Source organism: Phascolarctos cinereus, unplaced genomic scaffold, assembly GCF_003287225.1.
Source record: "Phascolarctos cinereus isolate Bilbo 61053 unplaced genomic scaffold, phaCin_HiC Scaffold_4;HRSCAF=312, whole genome shotgun sequence".
In the NCBI taxonomy this organism is placed as follows: Eukaryota; Metazoa; Chordata; class Mammalia; order Diprotodontia; family Phascolarctidae; genus Phascolarctos; species Phascolarctos cinereus.
This window is the reverse complement of record NW_027555847.1, coordinates 109,946,030-109,973,726: the sequence shown is the minus strand read 5'-3', so window position 1 is coordinate 109,973,726 and position 27,697 is coordinate 109,946,030. Positions and strand designations below refer to the sequence as shown.

Below are 27,697 nucleotides of genomic sequence, written 5' to 3'. Positions count from 1 at the left end.
AAGTGAAATGCATATTTTACCCAAATCTCCATTTTGGCTATAGGTTACAACAAGCTACCCTACACAAACTCTATTATGTGCTGCTATTTAACAGAAAAATCAATTGATTTTAGTTTTAATTTCAGTCTCCTCCCTTTGATGGAAGTGTTAATGATTAATGAAATGGCTTTGAACTATTGGCTGAAAGAAGTTGAAATGAAGGTTATACTGAAAAACTGAAAATTGATTACAGAAAATGCTTCACTAATAATTTATTTTTTTTTAGTTCTTTGGGTACCAAAACCTAACTACTGTTTTCACTTTGTGCTATTTTGTTTCTATTTTAGGATTGCATTCATGCCTGATTTGGAAATTCAGATGGATAAATTAAAGTATTCTACAGCCGCAAATTATTTTTAAGATTGAAATTAGTTATTTAAAAAAATAATAATAAATGAAAAGAGAATGTATAGCCAAAAGATATTATACCCATAGAATTTGACTTAATTTTGACATATATTCTCTGAAAGGTCAGTTAAAACAGATATTGTAGCTCATGTTATTTTTAGATGTAGTGTAGGTTTGGAAATAATTAAAATGTTACCTTTGCCAAGTAATTCCCAATGTATCCTCACTGGCACTGGGGTATAAATGCCTGCCGTTTTGATTCATGGTCCAGTCACAAATCCTCAGCTGTCAATTGAAACCTAGCAGTCAGATATGGATCGAGCAGTACTACAGTTTTTAGTATTTAAATGAATACATGCAAACTAGTACTGTACATGGCATAAACCTTACTTTCCCAAAAGGTAACATTAAAAAAAAAAAGAAAAGAAAAGAAAAACTTATTTTGAAAAGCAAAATTCCTAAAGATTGTTTTAGATAAGCTACTTTAATATGTTCCTCTAGTAATTAAAGCATTCAAGAAAAAGTTGTGCTTAGAACATAACCATTAGCCATTATTAGAGTACAAATTGAGCTGAAATAAAAGAAAATGTTAATGTTCAATAGTGATATATATATATATATATATTTTAGAAAGAAAATCAGGATGCTTTGTATCTATGCAACATACTGAATAGTCTGCACTAAGGTCAAATAATCATTAACTTTAAGCATGCATTTTGCAAACCATAGAAGACATGCAATTTATAGGAAGAAGTCCCCACCTTACACACATTCTCCCTATCTCCAATTAAGAAGTGTACAGGTATTTGCAAGTTTAGGAGTTTATTAATTTAGTGTTACTGAAAGTGACATGACTTAGAAAGAGGTGATAATAATTTCTAATCTTATTATAAACTCCAAGGAATAGAATTTAAAGTACTGTGTTACATTTAAATAAGAGTGAGGAATGCACTCAATGCAAGCTGAAACAAATTCTTCCCAGGTCTCCAAATCATCAGTTCTGTCCTTCAGAGACTATTCATGTAACCCTATACAGCTTTGTTTGTTTAACAGCTGCCCTACAGTGCTAGCAGATTTATTGAAAAGATATACTGCTTATTTTTATGCCTAAGAAAGTAAACTTATCTGCCTTTGTGGAAGAAAAAAAAATGCTTCAAAATTATGGTTTTTAACCTTTAGATATCCATGCTGTAAATAAAGTATGTCTTGCCTGATACAGCATTTTTCATTATAGAACATGACATTCACAATGATTAACTGCAGAAAATACTTATTGTTTTTCCATGAAAAGTTTAAATGTGCTTAGGAGATGTTGATTATGACCAGTCATTTTCAACTTATGTGATATATTTTAGGGCTTTCTAGATCAGTTTGTAGTAAAACACAATTCTGAATATTGAAATCTTTACTATATGGTACAAGGTTCTTGATGTGAACCTCAGAGTAATGTTACTTTTTAAAGATTTGCAAAGTTCTCTTCACCTTATTCTGATGATTATTTTTTAAAAGGTCAAAACACTACTGCCCAAACTCCTGCTACTATACTACTAATGTCTTAATATTTCAGGGGGGAAAATCATTCATGTGACTAGTCATGTGAGGATACAGCCCCTGTGAACAGGCCATTAAGCCATTTAAAAACTATATTATCCTGAAAAGGAAATATTTATTCCTAAAATAATATTTGAAAATATATTTTAATGCCCAGTACTGTATATAAACAGGGAAATGTGTGATAATTTAATTATATATAAGGTATGAAATTCTGACATTTTGAAAAAACTAAAAAAAAGAAAACCCAACATTTTCTCACTTGACTGTAACATGTAAATATAACTCTACATATTCAATGTTTTCTTAAGTGTAGTTCAGAAGGTCAAATGCAACTATAGTCACCTTCAGCTGAAATTTAATGCTTAAGGTCTCAGTAATGGGAATATTTTCACCTAAACAGAAGGGGTGGAGGACGTGAGGAAGTTGGTTTTTATTGTTGTTGTTATGTCCAGGTAATAAGTGTTATGACCTAAAGATGACATCACTGATTTTTTAAAAATCACTTATCTCCAAATATTTGCCAAAAAAAGCTTATTAAAACATATGTGTACATGTGTATACATTTGTTTTTATTGGATTATGAAAATATGTAAAATATTTTCATAAGTTCTTGGTTTTATATCTATTTTTCTATCTATATGGAATTTCTGACAAAATTTCATTTAAAAAATTCCTAATGAATTTTATAAATCTCTATAAAGATAAAATAAATTTACATTAAACACTGGACTAGAATGACCCTAAACAACAGTGAAATTACTTCTCCCCAAGAGAAACTAGTTGTGGAAGTAGAAATGAAGATAACCTTTGTGGAGAAGTGATTATTCCATCTCAGCATTTGTGATAAAGGAGAGGAAAGCTAGGCATAATCTGGGTGTTCTGAAGAGCAGATTTCAAAGAATACAGAGAAAAGATAGGTAGGACTCCATTGCTAAAAATTCATACAGGAAGACAAAACAGGAGGAATGGTAAGTTTTAAGAATTAAATTCTGAAGACAAAAAGAGAAACAATTCCAATATGGCAAAATAAGGAGAGATATCTGAAGAAACCAATGAAACACACAGACCACCTTAGATTTCTAAAGCTCAGAATGAATTGAGGCTCACAATGAATGATAAGATCATCAAAAAGGGTTTATTTAGCTATACTGAATTAGAAGTGGATTAAGGAAAGGATTGTACTATTCTTGGCCAAAGTGAATGATAAAGAGAAGGCCAAATCACAAATTTTTTCTCTGACTGAATAGCTGGAAAGGAGCAAAAATGGCTAACAGGTCACAAACTACATTTACCCCAGGGTACTCAAAAAACAAACAAAAAAACAAAAAAAAATCTGGTGGATAAGATTGTTGAATCACCACTGGTGATCTTTGGGAGAGGTTCTATAGACCTAGAAACAGTGAAATATTCTGATTTTCCTAAAAGGGAAGACAGTAGAGTCTAAAAACTATCAAAAAGTGAGCTTGACTTTAATTTCTGAAAAAAAAAATCTAAAAAGTATTATTAAAGGGATGGTTAGTGAATAGTTAGAAGGGAAAGATATGATCACATAGAATCAGCACAGTTTCATAAAGATCATGACAAAAATAACCTAATTTCCTTCATAGACAAGGGTTACTAGGGTGGTATATCAGGAATGTTAAAGATATTTACCTAGACTTTTAAGAAAGTGACAAAGTCTCTTTATTCTTATAAAGAAGATGGATAGATGTAGGATAGGTAATCAAGAGAAATATAGAACTGGATGAATAGCTAAGCCCAACAAGTAATGGTGGGATTTCATTACAGGAGATATCTAGTGAAGTACATCTGGTATCTTTGTTTTGTCCGGTAGTGTTTACCAATGATAAAGGCAAAAATGGCATGTTTATCATAAGAATAGGGACCATTTCATTCACATCTTTGCATCCCAAGCACTTAGCACAGAGCTTTGTATAAAGTAGATACTTCTCTTCATAAGTGTTTGTTGAATTTCACTGAATGACATTAAGCTGGGATGGATAGTCAATATACCGGATAATAGAGTAAGGATCTGAAAAGTTCTTGGCAGTCTAGACATTGTACCAAATCTAGCAAGCTGAAATTTAACAGTGTTATAGATATCTGGATTTGGAGTAACAAGACCTGGGTTTGGATCTTGGTTTGCTTACTGAGTTTTTGTGTGACTTGGAGTAAATCACATCATTTCTTTGGGCTTCAGTTTTCTCATATAGAAAAAAAAAGGAGTTGGTCTTGAAAGTTCCTTCTAACTCTGATCTTATGATCTATTGGTCTTATACTTGTGCCTCAAAATAAACTTCCCTAGTACAAAATGGGGATGAGGTGGCTAGATAGCAGTTTGAAAAAAAGATTTGGAGTCTTTAGTAAGCTCAATAGAAGACATAAAGTGATTTGGCAGCAGAAAAAGAAAAAGAAAAAAAGAAGATAAAGCACTAAAGTCACCAGAACCTTTAAGAGAACAAGAGTTTCCATAATTATGGAGGAGATGATCCTGTGCTTGGATCTGTTCAGACTATATCTGGAACATTGTCTTCAGTTCTAAGCACAAGATTTGAGGAAGGAAACTGAGAAATTGGAATTTTTTCTTCCAAAGGTGGGTGACTAGGATGTTGAAGAAACTCAGTTTGAGATCATATTACATAAGGATTAGAAGAAGGGATTGAAGATGTTTACCCACAAGAAGACTCAGGGGATAGGGCATGGAAGGGTGGGAGGAGAATTATAGCTCTCTTCAAGGAAAAGAAGGAGAGTGTTAGGGAAGTACTTTTGTCAGTCCCAGAGGGCACAATTAGAAGTAACAAGGGATGAAATTTAGGGGGAAAAAAACTTTTCTAGCAATTCCATGTTTCTAAAAGTAGAATGGGATGTCTTGGGAAAGTAGTGGGCTCTTCCTCACTGGAGGTCTTTAAGCAAAGTTTAGATAAGCACTTAGGCAAACTACAGAGTAGCTGCTCTTAAAGTGTGATCTGGGGACCACTGGGGGTCTCCAAGACCCTTTCAGAAGGTATATGAGGTCAAACCTATTTTCATAATAATACTAAGAAATTTTAATTTCTAATATGATAAATATAGATACAACCCACACAAAGCTCTTTTGGGAGTCCTCACTAACTTTTAAGAGTATAAAGAGATCATGAGACCAACAAGTTTGAGAATCATTGTTGGAAAGGATTCTTATTTAGGGATGGCTTAGATTTGATGGTTGCAGAGGAGCCTTCCAACTTGGATTCTATAATTACTTTTTTTTAAAAAAAGTTGACATTTTATAGTCTAGTCTAGCTTGGTTAACTGAATGGAAAACATCATTGAGGGTTTTGAATTTAATAAGAATAAAACATTTTGATAGGTTCTGAAGGAACAAAAAGCAGGGAAAATAACTGATGTGACAGGAAATATAATTCCATAAAAGTTTTCCATGCTGGTGGTTAGTTCTATCAAGTATCCAGGATTTTATTGGCCAAAATAATCACATGACAGTCAAATGGATGCTTCATCAGCAGCTAAGGGCTTTTGACCATGAGCTTTACATTCCTTTAGAGAACAGTATCTATTAAATATATTGTATTACCACAATCATAATGGGCTTAGAAAAGTTATTTTATCCTGGGCTTAATAATTGTTCTCCAATGGGTCATGTATGGTAATAAGGGAGAGGGTCTTTACTTCTATTCAATTTTTAAAATTAGTCTATCAAAAAGCTCAACATAATAGAGTTTAGATGGACATTTTTCCTGTAATATTTTTAAACACAAATTTTTAAGGAAATGTAAATAACTTTAATTTTAATTTTTACCACAAATTTGACATGTTTTTAAGTGCTTTTTTCCCCTCTCACAAAAGCTGGAAATTATGTTTTTACAAGTATGAATAAATTAAGAGTACCAAATTTCAGGATGGTTTGAGAATTCAGCCTGTGAAATTTGGTGAGTTCCTTCTTTTGTGACATGAGTTCTTCTAATCAGTAGGAATTGCTTATGAAAACACCCACCTATACACAGAAACATGCACACAGCATTTCAATTACTTAATTTTGGGGATGCTTTAACATTTAGCTAGGTTCTATAGGAAAATTAGAGCAATCGGTGAAAGAAATTTTGCCCAGAATCCCAGAAAATAGCACAAAATTCATCCCTCAAAATTTGATATGGTAAGATCCTCAAAATTAACGACCATGCATAAAAGGAGAAAAGATTAAAATGCTTAAATCTAAATTGACCCAACTAAGCATAACTAAGAGTATGGCCATGTCTCTCCAGAAGATGTTTTCAAATAGTTCACATAAAACTGGGTCAAAGAACAAGGATGGGGTCTATATGACTGACAGAAAAATTCTTGAAAAAATTAAGGGAGAGACAGTTGTTTGAGCCCTCCAATTAAGATGTCAAGACCTTCAATAACTACACCACTGGGGTGTGTGGGTCTGTATGTGGGTGTGTCTGTGATTTTAGAAGTTCAGGAACTAGCTAAAGGCCATCAACAATCAGCAGCAATGCTTCTCAACAGATTGACTAGTTGGGAAGCATCCTTTTATTTGCAAGGGTTCTTCTAGCATATCAAAAAACGTGCTAAAAGTTAAACGTTAGCCCTGGAATCAAAGGTAAACACAAGCACACTAGATCATTTTACACAGAAAAAGCTTAATGTAGCAGACAGAACATGAATTTAGAGTTCATAGACTTGGGTTTGAGTCCCAGCTCTAGACAGATTACCATGAGAAAGTCACTTTATGAATGTGAGCCTTACCTTCCCCATTTGTAAATGGGAGGTGACAATACCTACTTCACAGGATTGTTGTAAAGAAAATGTTTTGTAAGCACTAAAGGTCACTATAAATGTGACTCATTGTTATTATTGTTCTTTTGCAAATTGGCAAGGTCAACCATGCTAACACCCTCTAGTGAGACTCTCGTTTAAAAATTATTAGTCAATAAAGTAGAACTGTCAATCCAAGTAAAATCTATTCATTCATAGATAGTTAATGGCTATTGGTCAAATTCATAAATGATATGTTCTACAAATATTATACTTCTTTGAGGTAGACTGGAAAGCCCAAAGTGGCCCACAAGTTCAATATGAGGCAATAGTGAGATACAGCAGCCGAAAAGCTACTATTATCCTAGGCTGCATTGAGAGTCATAGTGTCCAGGAAGAGGGAGGTGATGATCCCTCTATGTTCTGTTCTATTCAGAGCAAATCTAGAGTACAGTATTTATTTATGGCTCCCACACTTCAAGAAAGCTTTTGATAAACTCACATGTTTCTAGGGGAGGATGACAAAGTGGGGAAGAGGCCTTGAGAGAATCCTATAGGATGACTAGTTGAAGGAACTTGGAATGTTTAGCCTGAAGAACAGACTTGGGGTGGTTGGGGTGTGAGGACAACACGTCATCTATCTTTAATTATCTGAAGGGTCATCAAAAGGAAAAATAGTTAAATCTTGTCTGCTTAACTTCAGAGAGCAGAATTAGGAGCAATGGGTAGAAATTACAGAGGCAAATTTCAGTTCTATATAAGAAAAGCTTGCTCACAATTAGAGCTATCCCAAAGTAGAATGGGCTACCTTAGGAGATAATTGGTTCCTACTCACTAGAAGCCTCCAAGCTAAAGTTGGAATATCCCTGTTATAGAGTAGACTAGATGATTTGAATTCCTTTCCAACTTTAAGGTTCTATGATTGGGGAAGGGGGGAGGGAATATCTAACTTCCTTCAAGCTCTCCAACTTTCCTCAATTTTTTTGACCTTGCAAGGAATCCCAATCTAAGAGTTTTAACTAAGTCCTTTAATATTAAAGAGCAGAGATTTTAATGAATTGCATCATTAATGTCATGGATAAATTTAAATGGTTCCTGAAAGTAGACAATTAGATAATTTGAATAGGGGTCTAAAGAAAGCACAGTTTTCTCTAAAGGGAAAAAGAAAGGGGCACTCAACATGTTATTGAACCACTGACTTAAGAGTGGAAGGGACCTTGGGGATAATCTAATCTTAGTCGCTTTATTTTAGATGCAGAAACTGAGGCACAGGAAAGGGAAGTGGATTGCTCAGTCAAATAGCGAGTGGCACAGCCAAAATTAGAACTTGGATTCCCTAGTTCAGTCCAGTTTCCATAGCACACGATTACAACATATAAAAGACTTCCACACCTTCAGTCATTTCAAAATTCCACTTCCATAAAGCACCCAATCTATATGTGAACCATGACAAAAGGATTATGTTAAATGAGCCTGTATAATCCCATAGCCTCAACAAATGTTACTCATGGATCATCAAAGAAGGAGTGGCATAAAAATGGGAAAAAAATTAAAGGATATTCAGAAAAGTGAGACTGACATTCCTAATTCAAGGGACTATATTTTGGTTTTCAAGATACCTCCCGTTAAGGAAACTGAGACCTGGGTTCAAAGATCAAAGAAAGTCTCTGCTGCAGAGTTGAAACTAGAAAGAACAGAGGTCTCTCATAAAGTGCTTTTTCTTCTCCACTCAGCCTGTTTATACTTACTCATCACTTTACTTCCAAGAAGTTTTTTCCCCCTAAAGACTATATAGTGTATATATATGTACACATATATGTGTATATGTATATGTATATGTATATGTATATGTATATGTATATGTATATGTATATGTATATGTATATGTATATGTATATGTATATGTATATGTATATGTATATGTATATGTATATGTATATGTATATGTATATCCACACACACATATTTACAAATGGCCTTATCCTCCTATGGTTTTTAACTTGAAAATAAAATTTCCTGATGTGCAGATAATTTTTTGCCATGGTATTTGGTTGATTTGGTGTTAGCAAGCTAAAACAATAATTTTTTTTAATATGAGACAGCTATAGTTTTAACTTAAAATCAGGGAAAGGAGCTACTTTCATTTTTGTCTTTCTATACCTGGTATCTCACCTCTAGTAGGTTCTTTCTAAGTTCCTTTTGAAGGAACTGAATGGACTCTGTTCAGCCCTCTGTTCTCTATAATTTTCTTACAGCTCAAGAAGAGAAATGCAAAAATGAATGAATGATAAAAGGCAGACAATGATATGATTTTTTTTTCTAATTTAAGAAAAGCCCATATTAAACATTTGTATAGGGCATTATTTTGACTGGAACTTCCTTTAAATGTGTTTCCTTTCCAGCAAGCGTATGTGAAAAGTGACCTCTTATCCATTTGCATACCTCCCTAGCAGTCATGTGAGATGGTTTTACGTCAAGTTGTCAATTATGATAACACACACAATAAGAACAGGCCAAGTGTTGATAGCCTATTTCCTGACTTTACTGAAAAGTTCTGTTTGAGAGTCCACTTGGATCCTTTCTTTTTTTTCCCAAAATCTCTTACCTCAAGTAATAATACTACCTATCCAAGTGGTTTTAAAACTCCAGGCTCTTCCCTGCTCCTTCCCACTCTAGAGTGGTCATTTGTGTTTACATTTTCCACAATAAATGGCAAAAGGGTATTTCCACTAAGAGCTTAACAACTAAATGATGCATCTAAAAAAAAAATCAACTTCCTACTTATCCTGTTTCTGAAAAAGGATACATTTTGTCAATAGGAAATTGCAATTTCAATGAAAAGAACTTTTTTTGGGGTTTGTTTCAAGAATATACCTGACGGTTTTCCAGTGATTTCTTTGTAAGTTAGCCCCGTGAAAGAGATCATAGCACTTAATCGTCATGCATCACATGTCTCATGCCCATACCCAAGCACTAGTTGAAATCCATGCGATTATGATAAGTAATGCAAGGATCTTAAATGAGCAATAGCCCCTCAGCCATTAACTCTAATATTAGATAGCAGATACAGTTATGAGAAGATTATTTGGGAAAATGAATATAATGTTTCTATGCTAAACTTGACTTTGTTTACTTTGACATTTCACAGAAGTCAAAAGTGACTTCCCATATACTCTATCCAAAAGCTCAAAGCTGTATTGAAAATTAAATAAATGTTCTCTGGTATTCTGGAGAAGCAATCTTTTATTTTTAAATAGGAAGCTTCTTCACTTCAATGTCTTTATTTCTAATTTGCAAGAGTATAAAAGATATCTATGTTTCTCCCCCCACTCCCCCCACACCTCCCCCTGTTATTGGGCAAGACTAATGTTAAGAATTTACTATTAAATTATGTTTTGAGACTTAAAAATTAATGTAGATAATCAAGTTTTCCAGATGGTTTTTATGATGTCACTAAGCAGTCTACAACGTCAAAGATTCAAGGCCTACATTTAGCAGATTCATTATGAAGTAGACCAGTTCGATAAATGACCACACTCATTCATGTGACTTCTCTCATACTATTAACACTATTCTAGTTGAATTATACTCTAAGAGGATTACTTTATTTCCAATACACCATCTTTTTCTATATTATTCCCATTTACTTAGGGAGGCACTATTGGGAGAGTACTATTTCTCGTGCTAAAATTAACAGAACGTGCATATGAACTATTTAGGGAGGAGAGGAAAAAGAGCATTTTGCCAAACTGATTTGAAGTCAGAGATAGTAGATCTTCCACTCTTCCAGAAAACTCCCAAACCATAAAAAGATATTTCTTAGCAGAGACTAAAAGAGTTCAGTTTGCAAAAGCAGTATTCATTAGTTCTTCAAGCCACCACACCATCTTCCAAAAGGAGAGTTAAGAAGAAAACAGTTCCAATTGAAATTCTCATTGAAAGATTTGATTTAAACCAAGGCTTAATAGAAAACACATTAAATTAAGCAATGACCCTAGAGACAGTCTAGTTCCAATACTTAACAACACTCAAACACTTGTTAAAAGATGAAGGAAAACTTTATAGGAGAGTTCTAATCAACTTGCCATGAGCCATCTTTTACAGTTAATTGGAGCAGATCACTTTTAACAGCAAATTGCTAACATATTTACATACACGTGCATCTTTGTAAGTCATTCTTACTAATTATGTGATTTTTTTTCCTGGAGACTGAAGGCAAATTACATATTTATAATGATATTGGTGATTTTTTCCCCTAGCTTGTAAATAGCTGGCATTTCAAGGCCATTAGGTAACAACCTCAATTGGGCAATGACCATTGCAGGAAAGCTTGCACAGATTTGTAATTAATGTATGCATACCTACCAATGTAACAAGCTAACATGCTTAAGAGCATATTTTTCAAAGTATTTGTACATGTAAATGTATTATTCTCACTGGTGATATATGCTCTTATTCAGTGTTAGATTTAGTGTTTCCCATCTCAATTCAAGAATCCCAGACATTCTGGGTGTTAGAAATTGATATAGTTCTGCCTAACTATAATTGTCTGGAAAGATTATTTATAAGAGAGTCAGAAGTATCCAACCAACTTAAATTTATTGTTAACCATAATTTATGTAGGCTACATTATAGTTCTTTTTAGGTAAAAATAGAACACTCAATAATACACGTCAATACTTTTCATAACCTGAAAGGATAAATCTTCATCAAGCCCCCTGCAATGAAGTAAAGAATGTACCTGTGACAATATTTATTCTTAAGGGGTCAATGTATATTAAAGGGTATGGAGAACATTTAAAAGACCTCTCTGAGGCTAAAACCACTGGCTCTCTAATTTTGAATTTCTCCTAGCTAATATAAAATGATTGATTGCCTTTATTTCATGTACCCCTTGATTTTCCTTTTCATTCATCATGATATGCTTTAAACCAAATGCATTTAGAACCTGCCGTTAGAAGAGTGGTCTTTCTAAAATCTTTGTAAAGTAATGAAAGAACATAGTAAATCAATCTCATTTCTGCCGTAGGAAAAAAAAAACAACCTTTATTCTATTAAATCATTTAAACTATTTCTTTTTTACCTACACAATAAACATTACAAGTTCATCTCTAAGATCCTTTTAAAAGTTAAAAGATTAAAAATAGGCCCAATTAATTAGAGCCTTTTTAAACATACATTTATAAATGATATACAGAAGCTCATCTTCTGAATGCTTATTATGAATTTTCATGAATTAGTTTTCTCAAATGCTTGCAACAGTACTAATTTTTCCTATTACTACATAGGGAGAAAATGATCCATATGTTATTTTAAATTAAACTGAATACATTATAAAGATGAAACTCACATAGTCTCCCTTTAGGGATCTATGTACACCATACATACAAGGGAAACCAGCCACATTTAACTAAACTAGATATTATCCCTATTGTGTAAATCCTTAATTTTAGGATGTTCACTCAATATGAGTGGTCTGTGATGAAAATATGTTTTGGAGATCAAAAATTAATAGATAAATATTTCAAAGTAAAATGCTGAGTTTCTGCAGTTTGGTGATATTCTAATAATAGTGCCTAAATTCTTATAATTTTATCCTGAAGAGATGAGAAAGGAGAAGTATCTTGCAGATTAATTAAGGACTGATTATCTGATCACAATCATGTGGCCTTGCTGTGTGAGTCACAGGCAATGAACACAGCCAACAAGGAAACTGAGGAAATTAAGTTGGCATGTGGGTAACTTACAATTCTAAATACATGGAATCAGTATGACAAAGTTTTAATGTGCTCGGGAGCAAGAGTTGAGGCCATGGAGGCACTTTATTATGAATTCAAAAATTAACTGGAAATAAAGAATGCAAATCCCATGACAAAAGTATTTCTGAAAATAAGTGAAGCGATTTTGAAAAGAACAAGTTTTTAAATCTATAAACCCTGCATATGTTTAAAAATACAATGAACACATACATTTGTCAAATAGAACCATATTATAGTAATTATAACACATTTCATATTACAGCAATTTTAGAGGTGAAAAAAAGCAACATACCAGAGAATTATGCTGAAAAGCCAATGGCTGGTAAAACCACTAATTATTATTTGGTATTTTCATAACTGTGTACAGATGTTTTCATTTAGTTCTCACTGTTGTTTTTTTTTCCTTTCAAATTGGCAAAACGTCAAATATCTTGAATAAACTCTCATCTTTATTATTTTCTCTGAACTCTGCATGTGGTGACCTTTAATATATACAGTCTGCCACCTTGGCCTTCAACTGTACGGGCCTGGAGAATTCCATATGTAACACAGTTTAACTAGGTCAGAACAAGTATAGACAATGAAGGCCTAGTTGAAAATATAGTTGGCATGAGCATCAACTCATTCATGTGTGTGTGTGTGTGTGTGTGTGTGTGTGTGTGTGTGTGTACACACACACACACACACACACACATACAGATATGTGTATAAGTCAGTCAAAAGCACTTCCCTTTCAGAGACATTCTGAAATATTCTTCTTTTCCTTTAATAATATATCATATGCTATCAATGTCAAACTGCTCTGCTGTCAACATTTGAAAGCAACAACCACAAACATCATATAGTTAAGTTCTAACTTGTTTGGATTTATCACTATTACATTGTAACTAGGCAAAGTGTGATTTCTGTATTTATATGGCCCATGCTTTTGACTGTGGCTAATTTGTTTATAAGCCACCATTAATCCTGGCTGTATATTTTCACAGTTTGGGTAAACACTTCATTTGCATTAAATTTACAGCATTAATGAGATGCAAAATTTAAAACACTACTTGAAACATAAATGATGTAAAAAAGCAGAACAGGGAAAAAAAACCCTGTTTTTATCACGTCTCAAATCAGAAAACCAATTTAAACTTATTAAAGTAGGAACGATGATGTACTGAGAATTTGGTTTCATAGCCCATCTTTTGCAAATAAAGTATAAAAATGAAGATCATAACATCTGGAAAATATGAAATAACTCAGAACTCAAAATTTGTACTGCTTGTGCTTTAATTGGCTTTGAAATAATTTTTAACAGATTTGTCCTCTGAATGAATACTTTCAGCAAATACCAATCTGACCAAGAAAATTCACTTTACCTGAACCACTAAAAATTATTGATCCCACAATATATACTCCAAACATGAAAACAGATCATGTGTCAGTTTAAGGAATTTTGTTTAGAAGTATGAAACAAAAAAAAAAATGAGAAAGCATTTTGGAATCTGAAATAATATTTTTTGTCTTAGTCTTCCCATGAAAAATACTAAATGCAGCAGAATCCCATTCTAATCGCAGATTTGAGTGGCAGCATGTAAAAAGGTATTGTTGCAAAAGCTCGGCTATATCATTACACCTATGTGAAACTTGCCCACCTGTTGCTGGTGTAGGAAGGATGGGTCTCTTGGGCTTAGTCCCACATATCGATTGGCTTGAGATGTGCCTGAGGCTGTGTAGGCTGATTAAGGAAGAACAAAAACAAAGATAAAAATTGTGAACTATCAGAAAGAACACCCTGTCCATGTATAAGAAACCCAGACAAGTGGGATTTGTAATTAAAAAAAAAAAAGGTGCCTCTTACATTTCTCTTACTTAGCTTGAGTGTGTTTTAACAACCGGTAGAAGAGAAATGATGGTTGATTTCGAATCAACTGTCCAAAAAAAAAAATCTATGCCAAGAAGCCAAATTCTACCGTTTGTTGTGAGCATGCCACACTCACTTGCTCCATCTTCAGTGGGGTATATTCCTCAATAGATGGTTCATTCCCCTAGCTAAAAAGATTTTACCTGAGATCACTTAGCTAATGATGGAATCACCAGTAATGTTCAGTGGTACTCATACATGTGAAAACTGACTACGAATCTGTCAGCGAAAAGTGAAAGCTTTTAATAATGGGATTGAAGCATGATGTGCTTGAAGGTGTGGCATGGGAAGTTTTTCTTTAAGGGAAAAGGGAATCTGGTTGTGGTAATTACATACATGAAGAAGGGAATTAACTTTTATTGTGCCAGATTGCATGAAACAGCTCAGCACGGTATATCATATAAAAATCAGCTTAATTTTTATGTAAAATTTGGTTTTAAGTAATTTTTTTAAAAAAAATAATTGTTTTCTATACCCTAAAAGTCAATTTCTTGCAGTTTTCCCAGGAAGGGAGGTTGGTGGCACTTTTTTTTAGATATGGTTCATAGACATTTAATATACATGTTGACTACTAATAAAAATTCCCAAATTTATACTTAATGTCTTACCTGAGTTAGTTTTATCTCATATATTTTTCTCTAAGTACTTTTAGTATAGAATGAACATATTACAGTTAATTTCCCCTTTTTCTTAAAGATTTCTTTTCAGGCTCTCAGGGTGAAAATATGAATGTATCTTAATATTCCTAGCACTGAGCAATTACATTTTTTCTACGTCACAATTAAGATGAAAAGGAAATGTTTTTATTGTTGTCATTTCTATATAATGATTCCTATTTAGAAGGTTTTAATCAAAGATATTTTGTTTTCAAATGATATAGTAATATAAATTTTTTTTATTTAAAATCATTAGCTTTATGATTATCAACCACTGATTTATAGAAGACTAAATTGTATTTATATAAATAATGTTTATATTTGTAATTTTTCAGAATCAACAGAATCAGAGAGGTACCATGGATTAGTGGATAGGAGGACACTAGTCTTCGAGCTTGCCTCTATCACCCATTGGCTTTGACACCCTGACCAAGTCACTTAACATCTCAGGGCTCCAGGCAACTCATTAATACTTAACTTACAGAGAAGACACTAATCTGCATCTGAAGAAGCATCCAGGAATTACCCACATCTATGAATTCAGAGGTCTTATACCTATTTCTATCAGAATCAAATTATGTCCCATTAATTCATAATACTCCCCAATAAAATAATTCAACCGAGTGGGAATTTCACAAATACAGAATGTGGTTAATACTTTTTTTCAGTTTGACCACTTAAATAATTTTGAATGTGCATAAACAATTCTATTGTTTCTTGATTAAATTTTCCTGAACTAATTGTCCATGATTATGAGACACTAGTTAGCACCTTTGAGAACTCCAAGGAAGGTGAAGCTATTTCATGCTCTTTACTCATCCAAGCTTCTAGTGGTAGACAACATGCAGCATGGAATGATGGGTAGCACATAGCCCATTGTATATTAGTCCTACCCTGAAAATACCAGAAATGTCCTTTTTTTTTTTCAGAAATATACTTTTGGATGGTCTTTATGCCTCTCCTTAATACTTAGAACTCCTCACAACCATCTTATTTTCAGTAACTTTACTGACTTTATTATCAATGAAATAATTCATTTCTAGCTAGGCTTTGGATTTTATGAACACGGAACCACAAAGATTTCTCTTAAATAAACTAAAACCACTTATATAAGTTTTTCTTATTCAGTGGCAAGGAATGGAAAGATACAGCCATTTTATAAGACCAAGAAAGCACTGAATCATAGCGTAGTCAATTCAAAATTTTTTTCTTTGCCATTTTAATGACTGATTAAGATGACCTTACGGTCATGTAGTCAAAGGGACAGTGTGAACTAAATCATCAATATGGATGAAAACAAAGCAACAAAAATTAATAATTTTATATCTTATTTGGTCATAACCTATAGACAAGACCGAAATAACAACTGTTAAGTGACTGTGAGTGACAGAATATACTAGTTTGGGGCAGAAGATTCTGGGATCATGTATTTAGGCATTAGGCCCTTAATACCAACACTATTGTTGTATATAAGTTTTAAAGGTGTCCCTGAACTTATATTTCATATGCTTTCTTCTGAATACTGATTCTACAGAATAGGTATCAGAGAAACGTGCATTTGAAAATTTAGGCCCTGTTGCTTTATCGAACATAATTTTTGTAGCTAACTTTGGCTACGTAAGAAGTTATACCCGAGTTTTACTAGACCTCTTCAATGTTTGCCTCTGTGGAAGCACTCACTAAGGGAGGACCTCTAATAACAAAAAGGTCAATCAACGTTAATGACTATACAAGTATGCCACAAGACTCCATGTATTCATTATCCACTGTAGGGCCTTGTTGTTCGGAGAAGCACATTCTAAATCGCATGCACGCTTGAGGTGCTCCCTCAGAATCCTTCTTGGTTCACTGCCTGCTACAAAGAAGCTTCCACCATTGTCAATTACAGAAAAGGGACAAATGAGTCATGCTATTTCAGACAAATGATGTCCTTTTATCCCATCCAGAGTGAAGGTCAGAAGTGCTATAACTTCTCCATATTTTCACACAGAAATTACTATAGCATTGGGACAATGCTGATTAGGGGGAAAAAAGGATAGTCCTTGAAATTAAGAAAGGTATGCAGTTACAGGGGAACACATTCATAACTTTTGCTTGAAGGATGGGATCCCTCTCTCTGATTTCTACAGCACTGACTTATGGTCTCCAAGTCACTTGAACCGCTGGTGTTTTGAGAAGCAGTTGAAAATGAACTTGCTGTCTATTTCTGAGCTCATGACATGGAAAAATAAGGCAAGCATGTGGTCATAAAATTTATGGATTACATAAATTTAGCGGCTATATTTTCTGTCATTTCAAAGGCTAGTCATGCTAAACAATATACCATTTGATGTACCATGATAGGCAATCAAAGGGTTAAAAAACAAACAAGACAAAAAAGACAGATAATGAAAGTGCAGGTAGCTTACTTGTGCCTAATACAATGGACTTAAATTTAATTTTCCTGTTCTCCACATTGTGTGTGTGGATTTGTGTTTTTTTTTTCCTAATAGTGGCATAAGCTGTTGTTATGTAAGCATGCAATTCTCTTAGAGTGGCACTGACTGAGTCTGCTTTAGTGAAGGGGCTTTTAACTTCTATGTGAAAACTCACTGAGTAACGATGATCTGACTTCTTGGGGAGTGATAGAAAAACCTTTTAGGCTGAGTTATGATACTCAGTGCTAGTTCAATGTTCACCTTGAACCAACAGGCATGTTTCGTTACAATTTTTATTGATAGATGTTTTCTCAAATAAATATGCTTCTCCCTATTCAAAACTGGTTGAGATGTCACAATGATGATTCACATGACATGAGACACTGTCTAATATTTTATAAGGGAGAGCACTTATGGCCAGATCACAAGCCTGTTAGTTCCACAAATGAGAAACCTCCATCTGATCAGGTAACTGGAAAAATTGCCGTGTTTTCCACCTTGGATCGGGAAATCCAATTGAACCTTCTTCGATGGACATTTCTCATTTCCTAGAGAAATACTTACTGGTTGCTGTAGGTGAAGCTGCCTCACCTTCAGTGGATGTAGTGATGGGTTTAGTATCTGTCATGGTCAGGGTCACAGGTCGCACTGCACTGTGATGGGGAGAGGGTGCCAAAACTGGAGTGAAATGGCCGGGCACTTTCCCTACTACTTGACCACTGCTGTTGGGCTACAAAACAAAAACAGAACACGCCGCATGAAATAATCCAGCCCATCTAATTCATACGTCCATTTAGCATACTCTTCCTTCATGGACCCTGCTCACTGTGTGGAATAGCCATAGAGGCCCCTCGCTCAAGTTAAGAGTCAGAGCACCTAATAGGTGGTTAGTAGTAATAAGAAGCAGCAGCACTTAAGAGAAGGTTTTCATCTTCAAAGCACTTTGTATACATTAATTAATCTTTACAACACCCTGGAGAGGCAGGTAGACCTCATTACTCTCATTTAACAGGCCAGAAAACTCAAGTGGAGGTTAAAAGATTTGCCCGAGGACAAAATGGAAGTCAGCACCAGAGCTAGAACTAGAACCCAGTACTCTCACTTTGAGCCCTGGGCTCATCACAATGAGTTTGCATTTGATCTTCTGAATGAAATTTGCACCAAGCCCTTTTTAGACTGCTAATTACCTAAGTGATGATGGGGATATCTCATTGATACAAAGGCTCCACTCTAAAGAACACAGTCTCCATGAGTGTTTCTTCATGGTCATCTTGTCACATAACACAAACACATTCATCCACACAAACAACAGACAACCTCTAAGACACAATTGTTATGCTATTGGGATCTTCTAATATAAGAATAGAGAATGAGGCGCAGGGCTTCCAATGGCAGATTTTTGTGAAAGAAGTCCAAATGCCTGGTCTACAAAAATGATGCTAAGGTACCGAAACGGGTCTGGCCTACAATTCACAAACAAAGCTTTAAAGACTGAAACGAAAAAGTGTTACAGTAAAAGAGAGGACAATCAACTACACTATATAGTATTTGGTCTGTTCTTATATTGATATGTGCAGATATTTACACAAAACATTTATTAACATTTGTGGGAATTACCCAAGTAAATCCCCTGTGCTGTGATAGAAGAGATATTATTATGTGTGCTTTAGCCCCTGGGTACAAAAATAGTTTCCGTGTTAGGAGGCAAAATCCTAAGGGACACACTGATACACTATAATACCAGAACATGTTTTTCTGGATAGAGAAGGCTATTTTTGTTCATACCCAAGATAGAATTCTCTACTGCATTAAATCCCTAACAATTTTATAGGATTTTATTCTCTAAAACACTTAGCTTTTCTAATCTAAAATTATCAAGAGAAAGAGGCAATCCATATTAGCAGATTTATCTAGCTACCTATACATATAAGCTACGTATAGATTATTTTATCCCTGAAAAAAATATATAAAAATCTAATAATGTTCAAATATTTTTACTTTTAGCCATAGCTGAGTCTTAAGTTAGGCTCCTCAGCTGTTGCAACATTTTTTTTTCCTTGAAAATAAAATGAGATACTTGAATTTCCTAACTGTTCATCATACATAATTTAGCATATTTTTTAACATTATGTCAGGAAAATTGCCCACCGTTTTCCCCTGCAGAAACCTATGGGAGAGTTATATCTTAAAACTAATTTTACTTAAAATATTCCATTGAATAGCAAGACTGTCTCACTATAATCAGTACAGTCGTAATGTAATTAATCTCAAAATTGCTGTGGGGAGTACATGGCATCTCAGTTGCTTATCTTAACAATCTAAATTAGTATATGACTGAAGCATGTTGGGGAAGAACCACTTATTGTAGGAAAATGCTGAGTAGCCATTCTTTTGATTCCATTTATTGCAGGAAAATGCTAACTGAGTAGCCATTCTTTCGATTCCCTTTATTGTAGGAAAATACTGAGTAGCCATTCTTTTGATTCCACTTATTTGTAGGAACATTAACTAAGTAGTCATTCATTTGATTTCTAAAGAAAAAATCGACTAATATCAGGAGATTCCTTTTGCAAACCCAGGTTGAGCAGAAAAAAATTAGATGAAATATCCCTAATAGGTAGTTGTAGTTTGTTATAATTATGTGGAGTAAAAGTCATGTTTCCATCCAAAAAGGAAAAGTCATTGGGTTAAAAGCCCATCACAATGTAACCAACTTTTTTGAGCAACTGAACATGTTAGTGAGTTGCTTTTCATTTTCCCCTTAAAAACAATAACAACAACCCAGAAAAATGTTATTTTTATCCCTGGTGCCAAGTTCTACAAACAGCTGTTCTCTGTGCAGTAATCAAAGACCCAGACCCCTGTGTTCAATAACACCTACCTGCAGAGTGACAATAATGGCAAGGAAATGCTGCAACAGACTATGGCAGTACAGTGCTCCATACTACAAAGCTTTCCCCACTGGAACTGAATCACGTTCCAAGTTCAGTGAGACACATTTACCTAATTTAAAGTTTACAAAAAGTGACAAAGGAAATAAATCTGAGCCAACACAGGCAATGATATTCCATATTTTAGGGTCCACAGGAAGGAGAAATATTGGTCTGTTTTCTGCTAGTTTAAAAGGATGAAGGTGTACCATAAAACTTTTATCTTCTAAGGATGCTAATAGATGAACCTTCTCATTGTTGCTGCTAAAAAGACAGTTGACTCCTCTCAGGAGAGAGTTGACGCAGCATTTTGAAGGGATTATCCTGCTCAGTACATTGGTTCCATTATACAGTACTAAAACCCTGAGAAAGCATTAAAAAAAAAACTGAGACAAGAGAATCAGACACTTCTCTTAGAAGCTAGATAGATCTTTTACCTTGAAATGGGAAGAAAAGCAGGGAACAATATAGGCAGATTATCACCTAATCTGCCCTCTTAACATATAAAAAAATTGAAATGTAAGTAAAACAAGCACTGAATAATTAAAGAAATGCATAACACTAAGGGCCTGATTTTAATTTGCATAATTTTTCCCTTAATAGTGCCTAATTAAGACATCAGTTTTTTTTTAAAAAAATCCAATGGAACTCTAAGATTTTCCACACTGAATTAACATTAAGGACTTTTAATGGATGTCTTAATTAGACTTTGTTATTCATGGAAATTTTACACAAATTAAAATCAGGCCCTGTGTGCACTGTTCCCAGCTGAGTCCCACAAAATGCTCTGTGGAACTGAAAGACTTTTAAATCCATGCTTTGACAGCAAATTGTAGTCTTAAACTGATATACCACAATCCCACGATTTTTCTTAATTAGCATCAATATTACATCTAATAAAAATAATGTATCATTTGAATTTTTTTTATCTAAAACTGAAACTGAAAATTTATCTTCAAATTTAAATTTCAAAAACTATGCAGCTAGTCCAGAATGTTAGTCCATAGGGTCCAATAATCACTGACTTTTTAAATAGCCCAAAAGAAGATTCATTTGTTGGTATTCAAAACACAACTTTCAGTCAAGCCTATAGTTTTATCTCTGAGCTTTTTGCAAATGAAAAACTGATATTTGCCTTTATTTCTTGTGCTTACATTAAACTGATTTCCTTTTAATTAAATGATTTTTTAAAAAAAATCTAAAAGCTTATTTCCATACCTTTTATTATCATTTTACCAGCAGTGTTAACACAAAAGCTCCTAAATCTCACCAAATTCATTGAAATGTGCCACATACAGTTGACAAGAAACTTTGAAGCAGGAGGAGGAAAATTGGACCATACCATACAAATTACATTACACTCACACTGGAAATATTAGCATTATTGACAAACAACTTTGACTGAAAGTCTGTCCTACAGAACAGATCACATAGCATTTATTATATGTCTATTTGATTGCAAAAAAAAAAATGGAAACAAACAAACTAAAGTCTTTCTTGCATCAAATCAAGAACCACACTGCCTTGTGATAAGGCAGAAATGCATCTGAATCACTGTTGTTTGTCCTTCTTTCTCAAAGAGGACCAGATTATCAGGGAGGTGATGCCATGACATGCAAGTGAATTAGATTTAAGTGAGGGAGGACTGTGGACCATCTGAAGCACTATACCTGCAGAGAATCCCTAAAGTTACTATCAAATGTTTACAAAAGAATACGTTTGTAGCCATGTCACCCATTATTAAGTACAGTCATGTCTATGCAAAGAATTAAGTATTCCTCAAACATGGAGAATGTTTCCACTATGAAAGCTTATTTTAATTCCTAATGGCTTGTCTATAAATACAATTCTGTTCTTTTTGTGTGTTTATTTGAACACATGCTTTACTACTCCCTGACTCTGTGTCACATACCAGGTATTTCAAAGCTGTGAACTGCTCCAAGCTTTTTTTGCTAATGTGGCCGCTGCTTAGATTCTCCAGTCAATGAAAATAAGAGAATTAAACAATTCATAACAAATTTTCACTTGTAAGGAAATCCTCTTACTAATTGCCACTCAACCAGATTCAAGACAGAAATGTAATGAATCACCGAGAACCTTCCTGAGTTTAGAGTTCAAAAGTTAATGCCATGGCAGTAATTACAGTTATAATGAGCATCACAGAAGATAGAAAAGGGAACGTGACATTATCTGCTTCGTTTCAATATGGTGTTCTCATGACATTTCTCTGCCCCTCCCCCATCCTCTTTACCTGGCTTGTCTGTGGACTAGATGGGTCATAAGAAGGTACATAATTCTTCAGAGTATCCTGAGGATTCAGGTGAGGAGGATATCTGATTGTAGGATGAGAAAAGTAGCTTGTTGGGGCCGGAGGAAGGATAGCTTGTGCAGGGAATGGCAATGGCGACGGTGACGTTCTGGTTGAGATGACTGGGGGGAGAAACAAAGAAAAAAATTGATTAAGCTTTAGCTTTCTGGACTTTGTAGTTCCTAATTTCAAATATGAAATCAAAAAACATGCTGCAAGATGGTGATTCAGGATTTTTTAAGACAAACTAAATTTTCTTAAAATATTTGCCCCTCAATTCTTTCTTTTTGACTGATCTCAGCCAGTCTGTCTCTCCTCCCTTTTCCTGCTCTTCTTCCTCTTCCTATTCTTGCTGTCTCTGTGTCTCTCTGCATCATTCTCTCTGGGTCTCTGTCTTTATCTCTGTCTCTTTCTGTACATGTCTTTGTATCTCTGGTTCTCTCTATGTCTCTCTGTGTCTTTATCTCTCTATGTGTCTCTATCTCTCTCTACGCTTTCTCCTGACACCCCCCCAACCTAACAATTCTGTTTCCACAGATCCATAAGTATTGAAAAAAACTTTTCATTTCTTATGCATTATGCCATTGCTTGATATAGTGTTTCTTTAAACAAAGCAATGATTTCCCAACAGAGTAGATACTTGCTTTTGTCTCATGATTTTGATCAATTGAAAACATTTTAAGGAAAAAAAAGGACTCACAAAATTTTCATAACAGAAATAAATCTCATTGTAAGTAAATGTAGTGAATTTTTCTTTATTATGTAATCTTGTACCTGCCTATGGATGTGGGAAGGGGAAGCCAATAATTAGGAAGCAATAATGTCAGGAATAATTAGTTGACCATTGTGTAAATGCTAATGAATGTTCAACCTCAGGGCCTGGGAAAACCTTCCTCCAAATGAAAATATTTCTTTCAAAACAAAAAGGGATCTCTCCTTTACATATTTTCTCTACACTCTTTTTATTCTCTTCTTTCCACATTCTCTCTCTGCAGACCAATACATGCAAAGATCTCATTGCTAATGCAACATTAAACACAGACAACATGAAATGCAAGCTTCAAGCTTTCAAAGTCATGTTAACTTGCCCAAAAGTTTCCTACCATATAATTGATAACACTTATTATGTGGAAAATATTACATATAATTTACATAATATAGCATGTGCATGTAGATATTTCATTACTTTAGTGCAATTTTTAACACAGGTATTATCTGAGATTTATACACTTAGTTTTCTAATAATGTTAAAAAAAAACCCAAAAGATAGAGGCACCTTACTGTACCATAAATATCTCTACAATACAGAGGTAATAGCAATATAAGCAAAATCTTGACCTAATTTTATGTACATTAAAAATACATTAAATAACTTCTTTTTGTTTACCACTTTTCCAAGATGCTGTTTTAAATTTAAAAGGTTGTATGCTAATTCTGAGCCAAAACACCTAGCAGCAGAAGATATATTCTTCATAAGTTCTTCAACTAAAAGACATACAGCATGACTTAATCAACACTTCCTAAATATACACCAAAATTTACCTTTTTAATATACCATTTGTTTCCCCCAAAAGGAGAGTTTTTCATAACATACAAGATCTCATAGCAAGGAAAATGCAGAATAAACTCAATCATAAGGTTCCCTTCTTTGAGTTTGATCAGATTTAGGAATCACTTTTAAAATAACCACAAACGAGATTTTTCGCCATCTTGGTACAGATGCAAGGGTTGAGCAAAGACAAGAAGAAGCACATTGAAAAGGAAAGAGAAAAGGAAAGGAAAGATTTGAAATCAAGAAACTTGGTTTTCAGATCTCACTTCCAACACTTGCTTTACTGTGTGACCAACTAAGGCCAAGGCCCTTAATAAAAAATAGCATAATAAGGCTTACTACCCACTGCAGGGAATAATGAGATTTTGAGGCAGAGGGAAGCTTAAGGATAATTGAGTCTAACCTCTCCATTTTACAGGCAAGGAAACCAAGGCCCAGAAAGCTAACATGACTTACTCAAAAGAACATAGGTAGCTATGTAGTAAAACTGGGATTTACACCCAGATTCTGCTACTCCAAATACAGTTTCCTTTATTCTCCCTAGCACCACATTTTTAGAATTTTGAGGAAAGTGTATACATGTACATACATACATACATACATATATATATATATATATATATACGTGCACACACACACATACATATACATAAACCTTAAAGTGCTATGTGTGTGAGTTGTAATTTATGATTAATATTGCCAAATATTAACTCTTAATATCAGTGATAATCAATACCCTTAAGTACATAATTGTAATAATAAATACATCCTGCATTGATCTTGTCCAAAATCACAAAGTTGGCACTAAGCTAATCACAGCAGTACACAGGCTTCGAATTGTTTTTCCAACTGTGGTGATGTGTTTTTATTAAGCAACCACATTCTCTTAACAGCTCCCCTGTGTGGCTAACAATAGGCAGACATCTGGTCAGATTTAGTGGGGCAGGTATTGTGTGAGGCTGTCCTTGTTCTCCTCAACTATGTTCAAGTTGGCCCAATCTGAGGTCATTTTCCAGACAAGATCTCAAATCAGAAGCAAATATGCTTTCTTACACGGAACTTATTTAAGTTCTCTTAAGAAGACAACATATCCACATTTACTATATACAGAAGCTGACACTGGATTTTCAAAAGGCTCTGTGTGGGCTCTAGAAGGTCTCATCAAGCTGGATGAGCTTCTGGGATGAGACTGGTGATAAAGGACTGCATGTCTGTCATCTGGTGACCAGCTAAACACAGAGATTCTTCTCTAGAGGGCTGACCACCACTAGGGGTTGATTTTTTTTCTGCCATGACATTTAATAAAGACTGTCTAGTAATATGCAGATGGTGTAGAAGTTTTGTTAAAGAGGGTGACTTGAGATCCCGTTGGTAGGTAATGCCACAGATACAAGAATACCTGAGTTAAATGGAAATAAAATAATACCTATCTCCTGGTTGTTGCTGTGAGGATAAAATAAGATAATATTTGTAAAGTGCTTTGCAAACCTTAAAGCACTACATAAATGTATCATTACTTGTGGTAAGCATTAAGTAAGTATTAGTATTATACATACATGGACAGATCTATCTTTGCCTCTTACCTTTGAAAATACCTGCCCTCAAGAAAGTTATTCTAGAATCAAAGCCATGACAATGATAAACCTTAAATATGTCCCACTCAGAGCCTTGCTACTGTATTTTCCTCTTGACTTACAAGTTTAAATTTGTTTGTATTGACTGATTACTGCAAATCTACCAGTGTTAGCATTGCCTGCAGCAAACATGTATGTAGATATGTGTATACATATGTACATGCATTTTATATATAATATATTTTACATATATACACACATGTGTGTGTATCTAAATATATATTACATGTGGCTGGTACATCTCTCTCTCTCTCTCTCTCTCTCTCTGAGAGGCAATCAGAGTTAAGTGACTTGCCAAGGGTCACACAGCTAGTACGTATCAAGTGTCAAATCTGAAGCCAGATTTGAACTCAGATCTTCCTGACTCCAGGGCCAGTGCTCTATCTACTGGGCCACCTAAGTGCCCCTTGGTATATACTTCTCTTAACTATAACTTTCTTCATTTTCGATAGTATAAGTTCTCTCTCTCTTTTTAAGCCTAGGAGGAAGTAGAAGACAACTTGACATCAACCAATGTAGATTTACACATACCACAAACTAAATGTAGCACGTTGACATTTTTAAAGTCCATTGTGAATTTCACTACTTCAAAGGACCTGTAATTTTATACCTGTGAAGTTCTTCTCCCAACTCAGATTACAACCCTCTCTATAACTTAATGGATAATTCTTGAAAGTTATTGTGGCAAAAGAAAAAAAAACCCATCAATAATCAACTTGGTGATAAGACTCTTCAAATTTAAGCTAATCCTTGGGAAAATAGTTATAGTTCATTCCTGGACTTGGATTGCTTTTTATGTTAAGGTCAAAAAATCTGATTCTATCTGTATTGAAAAAAAAGAAGGAACTATCCTCCACTCTAGAAATTTACAGCAGCTAAAGAACATGATGGTGTAATGTGTATGTATGTGTGTGTGTGTGTGTGTGTCTGTGTGTGTGTGTGTGTGTGTGTGTGAGAGAGAGAGAGAGAGAGAGAGAGAGAGAGAGAGAGAGAGAGAAAGAGAGAGAAAGAGAAAGAGAGAGAGAGAGAGAAATTGAGTATGAAAATTTCTCCCAGGCTTATAACAATATTCATATATAAAGAGAAAGAGTTTGTAAATAATATGTATTGAATTCTAGCATTGTGACTTTCTAATTCTATGACCCTGGGAAAACCACTTCCCCTCTAGTCCTCAGTTTCCTCATCTGTAAAATAACCTCTAAGGTCTTTTCTAAGTCTAAATCCTATTATCCTGTGAACAAGCCAAATATATGTGTGTGCTTATGTGGTTATATGTATGTATACACACACATATTCATTCATGCATTCATTCATTCATTTATTTGCTGTACTGATAAGTATTCATTTATTTCTCATCTTTGCTAAAGTAATTGCCAATAGTCTGATGATTCGGCAAAGTAGATATATTGGTTTATCTTCTGTTTTAATTTGTAAACCCTAAATCATATAAATATGATTTAATAATGATTACTATCTAATAATAATTCATTATGAAGCATAGAAGAATAATTAGTTGGTAAAAGAAGCATTGTGAGCAACAAAACACTCAAGAAAGAAAAAAAATCTTCATTTTTTGATTCTGAACATAGGATCCTCCAATTTACATTGTTTCACTCTCAGATAAAACTTGATAAATGAACAGCAAATTTCACCCACAGAAATACTGTTTATATGACTTCATGCCTTTGAAAGTACTCCAAACTCAACAACCTACTTGATGACCCTTCTCTTTCCCTCAATAAAATATATGGGATTAGGACCCATTAGCAGGGTCATAGTGATTACAGCTTGTGCTCCACTGCTGTGCACTTGGGCCAGAAGCTAAAGAAACAAGCAACC

General features: G+C 34.3%; 1 protein-coding gene across 5 annotated transcripts in view; it reads right to left on the bottom strand.

Annotated features, from left to right (window-relative positions):
- The window catches only part of NFIB (nuclear factor I B), a 271,519-nt gene that overhangs the window by 23,687 nt on the left and 220,135 nt on the right, over nucleotides 1-27,697 (bottom strand). For 2 of the 5 annotated variants that reach the window (XM_020969759.2, XM_020969762.2), the window contains 4 exons: nucleotides 22,616-22,794; nucleotides 17,999-18,164; nucleotides 14,093-14,175; nucleotides 584-672 (listed from right to left, as the gene is read on the bottom strand). In XM_020969759.2, coding sequence (XP_020825418.1) covers nucleotides 584-672; nucleotides 14,093-14,175; nucleotides 17,999-18,164; nucleotides 22,616-22,794 — 517 coding nt within the window. The remainder of the gene's footprint in view (nucleotides 1-583; nucleotides 673-14,092; nucleotides 14,176-17,998; nucleotides 18,165-22,615; nucleotides 22,795-27,697) is intronic. The other 3 variants (XM_020969760.2, XM_020969763.2, XM_020969765.2) reach the window with 3 other exon arrangements.